At 43.7% G+C, this 10,995-nt stretch overlaps 1 protein-coding gene across 2 annotated transcripts; it reads left to right on the top strand.

The window, feature by feature from the left end:
• Positions 1-1,071: 1,071 nt before the first annotated feature.
• PDCD2 (programmed cell death 2) lies at positions 1,072-9,962 on the top strand. 2 transcript variants are annotated; one of them, XM_053382467.1, is made up of 6 exons: positions 1,075-1,437; positions 3,613-3,855; positions 5,897-6,046; positions 6,520-6,635; positions 8,998-9,114; positions 9,737-9,962. In XM_053382467.1, exons 1-6 carry the CDS (start codon positions 1,143-1,145, stop codon positions 9,893-9,895), a joined length of 1,080 nt encoding a protein of 359 aa, XP_053238442.1. In that variant the 5' UTR covers positions 1,075-1,142; the 3' UTR covers positions 9,896-9,962. The 2 variants fall into 2 exon arrangements, with proteins under 2 accessions (XP_053238443.1, XP_053238442.1); XM_053382468.1 differs by lacking the exon at positions 8,998-9,114 and having other exon boundaries at positions 1,072-1,437.
• Positions 9,963-10,995: the final 1,033 nt, after the last annotated feature.

Raw genomic sequence — 10,995 nt, 5'->3', positions numbered from 1 at the left:
ATGACCCAGCTGCAGTATAATATGTGATACTGCATGAGTTAAGACTAGCATTTGCCCCAGTATCTCTATTTATCTTTCTCTTTAATGCAGCTAATTCATATGACCAAAAACGAATCCTCACCTCCCAAATCTAATAGACACAACAGTGACTGTAACTGGCACCTTAATAATGTGGTCATCTGAACATACTTTGGGTTGGTCATATCTAGAAGAAGACATAGTTCCTGTACCTGGATAACTATGGAAAAGGAGATTCTATTAATTGCAGCTTTTCTTCATTACAAGCTCCACTTGCCCATATCCTCTCTTCACAATTATTTAAAGGTACCTGCCTCTGCTTGTTAGGCAAATTTGCTTTTGCATAAAGCTGGTGAAAAGGAAGCTGTGTAAAACCTGGTGGCCCACTTGTCCCTATCCAGTTCTAGGGTTTATCCCAGGTCTCACCCCTACCCGGCTAGGTCACACTGCCCATGCTCTGCACCCTCCTTGAAAGCTTTTATCTGGCTGAAGTGTGTCTTTGACCAACGGCAATGCTTCTTGCTTTCCCGGATGGAGTATGCTGTGTGTATCATCTGCAACACAACCCACCCGACAAACTTGCGTCCATAGCTTCATGTTGGCTCAGGCTGCCCACACGCCTTGCTTTTTGCCTTGCCCACAACTGGCATGTGGCTCTCAGAAAGTTGCCCATGAGGCCCTTGAGGTTGGGGGTTGGGAGAGTTCCCTGACATTAAAAAACACAACCCGATTCAGTATTAGGATTCGGAGTAAAAATCAGGCCAGCCCAGAGCCAGCTCGTGTTTGTTCTGGATCTGGAAGGGGGCAGGAATTCGGTTCGATTATACTCCAGCTAGGATTCTGACCCCTTTAATTCCAGCCGGTGGGGATTGAAGCCACCTCACTTCTTTGTCACCACCAGAGGGTCTTGTGAATCTGGTCCAATTGGGAAGAAAACCACCCCGCTGCCCGCCACTTTAAACAAGGACTGTCCTGCGGGGAGGGAGGCGCCGTTTTGGAAAGAACCGTCTCCAGCCCAACCCCCGCAGGTGCCTCTGCTCTCCAAAGGAGGCGCTGTTGTTTCCCCTCGCCAGGCGGACTCCATTGCCGCTGGCTTCCACCGCCTCGGCCGGGAAGGAGACATCATGGCCTCGCGGCGAGTCAAGCTGGGCTTCGCGGAGGAGGCGGCGGCCTGGCGGCTGCGCAGCGAGCAGTTCCCTTGCAAAGTGGGCGGCAGGCCGGCGTGGCTGGGCGAGGCGGGCTTGCCGGGCCCTGCCGAGCTGCAGTGCGGCGCGTGCGGGGAGCCGCGTGCCTTCCTGCTGCAGCTCTACGCGCCTCGGCCAGGCCGGCCCGACGCCTTCCACAGGAGCCTCTTCCTCTTCGGCTGCCGCCGGCCCGCCTGCTACCGCCTCGCCGGCCCCTCCCCGGGCTGCTTGAGAGGTGAGGGGCGCGGGCAGAGAAGGGCCTCGTGTCGTCTGAAGGGCCCTCGGTCGGGTCTGCTGTGGGCGTAAAGGCATGCATGAGGCAGATGCTGGAAGTCCTAAGTCCCCTCCCCTTAAACCCAGCGGTGCAAGTTAGGACTGCAGCTGAAGCCCTCAAGGCCCGACTGGGGAACCTGCGGTTGTCAGCAGCCCCGGCCAGCATGGCCAATGGTTAGGGGTGATAGGAGTTATTGGATGGACCGGCTGATTCCCTGGGCTCTTTGTTGTTTGTGCCTATTAAAATTTGGGCCCTTCCATTGAGGAAGACGGAATGTTGCCCTAGCCCAGTGGTTCCCAACCTTTTTTGGGCCATGCCTCACCTAAGCATCTCTGAAATCCTGATGCACCCGCCCCTCCGCGACATATAATTCTTATTATTCAAAACGTGAACTCCTGTTCACGTGGAGGAAGCCTAAAAGGCCATTCACTGTTAATAACTAATTCTCGAATTGCCCCCCTTAAAAATAAAATTGCCCCCCCATGGGGCGTGTGCCCCACATTGGGAACTACGGCCCTAGCCGAAGGCAAGTCACTGGCCCATCTAGCTTGTATCATATACAGGTGATGGCAGTGACTCCCCTGGGTTTCAGACAGGGGTCTTCTTCCCTACCTTTATGATGGCGATCGAACATGGGGGAAGCAGATACTGTACAGCCCATTTCAAATAAAAATGCAGCTTTCTTTGCCCAGCTCCCTGCTGCTGAGCTCCCTGTGTAGGAGTTTGCTTACATTTGCTTATTCAAGGCATCTTCAGTCCTACCACTTGTCACGATACAGATATGTGGTAACGTCTGCATTGGCTCACATCCTGTGCACCCTGATTCATATTTGTCAGGTGTATCCTTACAGGTTTGCTTCTGCCTTGCAGCACATCTGGTAAAGAGGTGGGATGTAAATATTTCCACTAAATAAACGCAAATGTATCTTAGGTACACAGCTAAAAATCTAGTTTTATTTATTTCTACTATTTATAGACTGCTATTCACCACAGATGTTCACAAGGCAGTCTACACAACAGTCAATAAAACAATCCATCGATCAAAATAAATCAGTGTTTAAAACAAAGAAAAAAGCACAGGTAAAGTTCAATAAATAGGCATAATACAACTTACTTAAATAGAATGCTGTGAAGGAGTTCTAAAACTGGAAGTCCAAAAGTAATAAACAAAGCCAGCTCATAACTTTATAATAGAATTTGAAAATGGGGGGGGGGGGAGAGACTTGTCAGTGGCTTCAATCTTGTGCTCAGGAACATGTCATGTTGGCCCCACTAAAATCCGTAGTATCTTTGTGTGAGTAACCAACTGCAAGATTACAGCATAGAAATGATGAACGGATACAGTGTATGTCATTTGGTAGAGTTTTCTTAAAAATAAAGGGAGTCAGGCAATCTTTTTTTTCACCAACAACCCATGTCAGCAGTTAAATATCATATGGGAATGTTTCTTACCTTTCCTTAAAGTGCTGCCCTTGTAGATGCATTAGAGAGCATCTCAGAGCACCATAAATCGCCATGTTTGAATTAAATGTCAAAATAAAAAAACTGGTGAAGTGGAGCTAAGGAAAGGGAGGTATTTTCTGGTACTTCTTGGCTGGCTTTGATATTGACAAGAACAGCCCTTTTAAAATGCGAGACAACCAAGCAACCTCTGAGATCCTAAACTGACAATGTTTGCCTTGCTCTTGATACTTTCATGGCATAACTGGTCTGTTGAACAGAGCAATTAAAGCATCAAAAACGGATTTAAGAAAACATTAGCAGTGTGAGTCTCACCTCAGATGGTGGCTAGAGATTTTTCAGGTACTAACTGAAATGTGTGGTACTATTCAACTAGAATTGGAGCGTGTGTAGTTTGACACTGCTGAGAAGTGAATTTTCTCTCAGATTATATACATGCCGTGCATGCTGTTATACCACACTCAAATGCTGCCAATATTACAAAATTAGTGGATCTCTCTCTCCCTTAAGGAGCTTTGGATCCTTTGGAATAAGAGGTCTCTCCTCCGGTAAAGATTAAGGAGAAGTGTAGCAACTTGTATAGTTTCTGACATAGCCAGGTCAGAGAGAGCAAACAAAAAATATATATCCATACTGTTGCTTTCAGATAGTTAATAATTTTTTTCTATTTTCAAGTTTTTAGGAATCAATTACCAAGGAAGAATGACACCTACTCTTATGATCCACCACAGGAAGAGCCACCCCATGAAGAGCCAATTTGTGCAAATCTACAGCTAAAATGTGGGACGAAGCTGTGCCGAGTCTGTGGGTGTTTAGGAAGCAAAACATGCTCCAAATGCCACAAGGCTCATTACTGTAGCAAGGACCATCAAGTTAAGGACTGGAAAGCAGGGCATAAGCTTTCATGCTTGCAGTCTGGTAAGCAATTTGAAACTCTAGAAATTTGCATTGATTTAGAGGAGGGTCTCCATTAGTTGAAGATTGGCTTTGATTACTTCAGAATTAAGCAGTCCAAGAAGAATTGTTATAATTGGGGAGAGTGGGCGGCGGGGGGGTGTGCAATCACAATGTTTCAGGGTAGGGGGAGGTGTGGTATGGGAGGTGGGGCAGGCTGGGGAAGGGGCCCACAGCCCACACAGTTAGTGTCTGTGCTGTGTGCCAGCCCGTCCTCCAACCTGAGGCTTTGCAGTCATCCTGTTAGCCAGCCCTTCGGTCCACGGCTGCTGCCCTGAATGCCAGGTTAGCTCTGAGGAAGACCTCCCTCATCTTATTCTGGATGAAGAGGCTGATCTGGTCTATATTACTGATACCTCGGTGGCTGAGCAAGGTGTGGTTGGTCTTACCCAGCTGTGTCCACCTGAGTATTTGGAGCAGCATCAGGGCAGACCTGAGGGTCAGGGAGGGGGTATTGTTGTGATCTAGCTCTTTCCAGGCTCTCTGTCCATTTGGGGGCAGGAGAACTAGAGGGCACGTTCTTGGCATTGGGCAATTGGGACAGATTTGGCATTCTGCTGGTTTACCGTCCACCTAGCTCCACAGCAGTCTGCCTGCCTAAGCTGACAGAGCTAGTCTCAGGTGGTGTTGAAGGCTTACAGACTGCTGGTTTGGGGGGATTTCAACATCCATGATGAGGTGAATGGCTCTACGGTGGCTCAGGGCTTCATAGCGGCCATGGAGCTGTTCCAGTATGTTATTGGCCCAACGCATGTGGCAGGTCACGCTCGGGACCTTGTGAAGAGGGTTAGCTGAAAGTGGAGGATATTGGCATCAGTCTCTGGTCATGGTCCAATCTTTTCCTGTTGAGATTTAGGCTTTTAGCATCTTTTTTCTCTCTGCAGAGGCAGGGTCTCTATTAGGATTGTCTGCCCTTGGCGGCTGATGAATCCAATGGATTTCTAAAACTGCTCTAGGAATTTTTATGGCTGATATAACTGGCGCTCATATCAAAGCCCTGGCCAGCCTCTGGAATATCCTAATGGCCATTGACATGATTGCCCTTCAGCACCCTCTCCCACTTTGTGGAGCCCATTTGGCTTCCTGGTACAGTGGAACCTTGGGTTTCGAATGCCCCTCGGAAGTTGAACGGCTTCCAAGGCACGTTTCTCCATTTTCTCAATGGAATTTACTGACCGCCCATTGCACCTTGGTTGTCAAACGTTTTGGAAGTCGAACGGTCTTATTACGTTTGACAACCGAGGTACCATTGTATATACTCCATAGCTTAGGATGAGGAAGCAAGCTGGGAGACAGCTCAAATGCAAGTGGAGGAAAACTCCCGTCAAATGCAATCAAACACTAGTGAGGCCTCATCATCAAGCCTACCAAATGGCAGTGAAGGCAGCAAAGAAGGTATACTTTGCTGCCTCCATTGCATCCTCATTGTGTCATCCAACACAGCTTTCCTGGGTAGTGCAAGGCCTTTTACAGTCTGGCCTGAAGGTGGTGACACAGTAGTCATTGTTGTTGTTATTCACCTACGAATTCTAAAACATCATATCCTCTATTATATTCAGAAGTTTTTGCCAAAATAGTTTTTACATATTTTCTGGCATTGCTGCAAAGTCCACTTTTGGTCTGTGACATCTCCAGCAGCACAAGTTTCTTTTTTAAGCAAAGTTGCAGTGCCTCAGTTTCTTTAAAATCCTGTTTGTCTCTGTGAGTAGAATGACATAAAAACTCTACAGTAATGCTAGAGGTGTTACTGTTGAATTTTGGGACATTTCTGCTTCTAGAGACAAGCAGGGTTTTTAAAGAAATCGAAAAATGGAGACACTGCAGCTTTGTATAAAAAAATGGTGCCTTCTGCTCTGGCTTTATTCTGCTGGCCATTTCATTCTATATTTGTCTTTGCTAGTTTTAAAGTTTGCCCCCACCCCCAAGAAATCATTTGAAAATAGACTGATATACAAAATAGAATAGGGAAGAATGATCAAAATAATTTTGGGTTATTGTTTTGAAGGTGAGCTGGATGTTGCTATTCCAGATCATAAATTTCTTTTCCCCGAGTATGAAATTGTGATAGAGCCTGAAGAAACTGACTCCTCCAATGTCAGTGAAACAGAAGAGGAAGATCAGGACAAAAAAGAATTGACACCTGTCGCCAATACAGGTAAGTAGTATGAATAAATTTCCTTGCTGCAAGACCTATTTTTAAATTATACTACAGTTGTACCTTGGAAGCCGGACGGAATCTGTTCTGGAAGTCCGTTCGACTTCCAAAGCGTTTGAAAAACAAAACGCGGCTTCTGATTGGCTGCAGGAAGCTCTAGTCATCAGGAAACGTTTGACAAACAAAGGAATGCATAGTATAAAAGTAACACAGATTAACAATAAACAAAAAGTACATAAACTTGAAAAAGATTACATGCATAATCTCCCTGGCAAGACACAGCCTTTTCTTTTAAAAACATTTCACAAAAAGGAATATTTTAAACAAGTTACACTATGAAAATCAGACTCTTCATCTTAACATACTTTGTTCTAATTTCTCATGCAAACCTTCTGAAGATTTTACTTTTGCTTATTAAAACTATAGTATTGCTGATTTTAACACTATAAAATTTTAATCTGTTTGGGTTTTAGATGAAGCACCAGATTCTCTAGATGAGACTTCATTGGAAGCAATGGCAAAACACGAAACCCAAGATGACAAGATTTTTCAGACGTTTAAAGAGAAAATTTCTTCGGAACCAGAACAGGTTTTGAAATGCATTTTTCTGTGGCTCCCTCTATTTTTTAAATATGAGTTCAATAGTAATGCCTGTTTGTCATTTGTTACTTAGCCTAGAATCCTGTCAGTATTGCTTAATTTTCTAACCACTAGGTCTTCATGCCACTAAAGTACTAAAATATGTGGTGAAGATCAGAAATCTGGCCCAAATGAAATCTTAGAAGTAATAGGGGAATTAGGTAGTGGCACCGCTTAGGGTGGCTACCTAAGAGAAATGGTAATATTGTTTTACATTAAAAAAACACACTTAAATGATAAAATTGGCAGAAGTGGAGAGCTTGCCCATGAGCTGGGCATGAGAATAGCTCTCTCCTGCTGTTATATACAGTGGAACCTTGGTTTGCATACGTTTTGGATTACAAACATGTCAAACCCAGAAGTGTGTGTCCCAGTTTACAACCTTTTTTTGGATTCCACCCATTTTTTTTGGATTATGAACAAATTTTTTTTTGGAGGCCCCATTGGCGAAAGCGCGCCTTGGGTTACAACCTGTTTTGGTTTTACAAACGGGCGTCCAGAACAGATTATGGTACCACTGTATAGCATATCCAACTAGTTCTTTTTTAGTTAAATTATGTGCTGTGTGATGAAGTACTTCTGTTTGTGTCCCACCATTCAGCTTCATTGAATGAAGTTCTAGTATCACGAGAGATGGAGAAAGATGTCTTGATCCAGTTCTTTCACACTATGCATGTTTTACACCATATCATGTTCCCTCGCCCTACTCATTTTTTTCTAATTTAAAAAGAGCCAACTCTGTAACTTTTCCTTATAGTGGAACTGCTACAGTTCTCTGACCATTTTTGGTTACTCCTACATTTATTAATAATCATCATCTTACATTTCTCCTTTTTCTTCCTGACAGAGGCATACGTGTGCCTCCCAATCTCTTTCTGAGATGCAACAAACAGAACTGTATGGTTCTCAAAATGTGGTTGCAGCCAGATTTCTATAAAGGCATTGTGATATTAGATTTGTTTTCAGAATTCTTTCCTAAGGCTCCCTACCGTGGTATTTGCCTTTTTTTAACAGCTGCCACACACATTTTTATTGAGCTACCTACCATGACGCCTTTCCTGCTCAGTCACTGTCAGCTCACAACACATCATCAGTGTAAAGTAAGGATTTTTTTGCTCTAGTGTTCATCATTGTACACCAAACCGCATTTGCCACTTTATTTCCCATTCATCTGGTTTGGAGATCCTTTTCAAGCTGTTCAATCCCTTTTTGTTTTTACCACCCGGAATAATTTGGTCAGCAAGCATAGCCACTTCACTGCCCCTGAAAAATTATGAACAGGCACAGGTTCCAACTTTGATCCTTCTGGCGGTTCCCTGACTCCAAGAAGCAAAGTTACAGGGAACCAGGCAGAGGACCTTCTTGGTAGTGGCACCCGCCCTGTGGAATGCCCTCCCATCAGATGTCAAGGAAATAAGCAACTATCTTACTTTTAAAAGACATCTGAAGGCAGCCCTGTTTTTAATGTCTGATGTTTTAATGTATTTTTAATCTTTTATTGGAAGCCGTCCAGAGTGGCTGGGGAAACCCAGCCAGTATTATTATTATTATTATTATTGGGACCTCACTTCTTACATCCCTTTATTGTGCAACCTGTTGCTTATTCCTTCTGCTACCCTTTCTTTAACTTTTTATTGATCCAGAGAAGGATCTGTCCTGTTATCCCATGGCTGCTAAGGGATGTCATTTAGAACCTTTGACTAGAAACCATTCAGACCTTGTGGTTTTTAATTTCTTGAGAAGGAAGTCTTGGAAGTTCACCTCTTGTCACTAGTTGCCTCTGTCCCAAGTCTTCCACAGTGAAGACACATTAATTAACTTTTCAGCAATCTCCTTAAAACCCTTGTTATTATTGGTTCAATTGCCTCCATAGCTGGTTGCCTGTATTTGACATATTTATACTTTAATCAGTGGTTTCAGCGGTATGCTTCCTTTTCATCTCTTACTGTTTTGTAAGGATGTTCTTATTTGAGTAAGACTTCCATTTTCTGAAGTCTCTGATTCTTAGCATCCTGAAATAAAGCAAGGATTGGTTCTAGAGGTTGTAGAGCAAACAAGCTAACATGATTGCCATGGAAGCACAAGGTTTGAGTGGGGTGACCAGCAGCACAGCATTCTTCCACAGAAGGGATGACATATATATTTCATTTTCGTTCATAACCTTTTGCCCCAGTTCAGAGAAGTTAAATTGCACTTACTGGCATTGATATTAATGGAGCTTTAATTCAGGTTTCATTAATTTTAAAGGGACTGAAGTCTTGGGGCCTTTCCATGTAATTTAAAACTCCATCTGTGATCTCTCTTAATCTCAGATTATCAGATACTGTAGAGATGGAGAAGGCCCACTCTGGATTTCCGCAGAAAACATTCCTCAGGAGACGGACATCCCCAACTGTTTATGTGGCAGTAAAAGAGTGTTTGAATTCCAGGTATGGAAATCTGGTTAAATTGTGTGTAATAAGTAAGTGTGTATTATATATATATATATATATATATATATATATATATATATATGCATATATATATATATGCATATATATATATATATGCATGCATGCATGCATGCAGCAGAGGAGAATTTTAGGAATGAATTCTTAGTTCTACTTAAATTTTCTTTCAATTCTTGCCAAGGTAACCTGAATTGTGGGAAGTCAGGAGTTTAATGATACACATTTTTGGAACTATAGTCTACTTAAATTAAAAACGGGTTGTTGACTAGAACGTAAAGGTAAAGGGACCCCTGACCATTAGGTCCAGTCGTGGCCGACTCTGGGGTTGCGGCGCTTATCTTGCTTTATTGGCAAGTGCTAAATAAACTTTTTAGGACAGGTAATTGCTGCAAATTTTCTACAGATTTTTCTGAAGTATTTGAATGGTGCTGTTTATCTCTTTCCCCCCACCCCAACTAATCCTGTTGCTTTTACGGGGGCTGGAAGCTAAGATTTGAAGACTATAAAGAATTGATCACTGTGCCTTCTAAACTATGTAGTACAGCAAAAGTACTATGTAGCTTAAAAGGTAACTTAACATTTCTGTTGTGTTTTGTTTAAGATTATGCCGCAACTTCTGAATCACCTAAAAGTTGACAGCCTTGGAGAAAGCATCGACTGGGGAACACTAGCGATTTATACGTGTGCCGACAGCTGTAATAGAGGCAACCACTATACCGAAGAATTCGTCTGGAAGCAGGATATTTCTAGCACTATTTAATATCTACAAAATTTAAATGGCAGGACATTTAACTCCGCATCATTAAAATATCTCACTTCATAACTAATCCCGTAATTGTGTTTATTACCCTTGGGACATCTACACAAAACATGGATAAAACAAAAGAAGCAAGCGCTTATCCAGTGATGAGATGATAGCAGTTGCCCTTTTGTTTTAATAAAACCATTAGCTAAGGTAGCTTTATTATATTGTAGTGAAACTTTGCCATGCCTGCAGCTAGGTAAGATTTTTCAGACAGTTGTCTTATTTTTATACCTTTAATTTTAGAGCTAGATTTCTCCAAAGCATCCCCCTATTCTCAGTAAAAGAACAAACTTCCCTCCGCCATGGAGGTAACTGGGTGCTCCATATGACCAGGTGTTTAAATGGTGCTATCCATTTGAAATTGTTCTTATCCCTATAGGGCTGCAAGCCTGCTCCACCACTACATGAATTGACCACCAGTTCCAGAAAATGTGTGAACTAAGCTATAGCTTATATGCTAAACTTTTTTTTAGCATATAAACTTTGCGTTTTGTTTTTAAGGGGCGGGATCAGGGCTGCCTGGGAGTGGGGCCCCAGCCAACACGATGGCTGGGACAAGTTCCACAGGGGGGGAAGCACTGGGACATCCGATCTCGGTGATCATGGGCAGGAGGCGGAGTTACGCTAAGACCAGATCATGTCATTACCGAGGAGGCAGGTTTAGTCGTTGTCTGAAGACTATCCCTGCCTCCGGGTCTGGCCTTGACCGGATGGATACTGGAATCAACAGGGGAAACCTACATGACCTGAAGGTGTTGCTGTGTAATGCCAGGTCAATGATGAATAAAACCACTGCCATCCACGACCTGATTGTGGATGGAGGATTTGACCTGGCATGTGTGACGGAGACCTGGTTGGAGGAAGCAGATGGGCCTGTCCTTGCCGCTGCTTGCCCACCAGGTTTCTCTTACACACAGCAACCCAGGTCATGTGGGCGGGGAGGGGGGGTTGCAGTGATTTTTAGGAAGTCACTAGCTTGCACCAGGCGTCCTACTGGGAAGATCCAGTTTTCTGAGTGCATGTTCTGGAAGTTGGGCAATAGGGGCAGTACAGGA

Source organism: Podarcis raffonei, chromosome 3 (assembly GCF_027172205.1).
Source record: "Podarcis raffonei isolate rPodRaf1 chromosome 3, rPodRaf1.pri, whole genome shotgun sequence".
Classification (NCBI taxonomy): Eukaryota; Metazoa; Chordata; class Lepidosauria; order Squamata; family Lacertidae; genus Podarcis; species Podarcis raffonei.
The sequence above is the reverse complement of the archived record's forward strand: the minus strand, read 5'-3'. Positions and strand labels throughout refer to the sequence as shown.

Excerpts from the sequence above, each read along its gene's own strand:
- PDCD2 (XM_053382467.1), top strand. The coding sequence starts at position 1,143 with ATGGCCTCGCGGCGAGTCAAGCTGGGCTTCGCGGAGGAGGCGGCGGCC. Across the intron at positions 6,047-6,519 it reads GACACCTGTCGCCAATACAG|ATGAAGCACCAGATTCTCTA; the intron begins GTAAGTAGTATG and ends TTTGGGTTTTAG. Across the intron at positions 6,636-8,997 it reads TTTCTTCGGAACCAGAACAG|ATTATCAGATACTGTAGAGA; the intron begins GTTTTGAAATGC and ends TCTTAATCTCAG.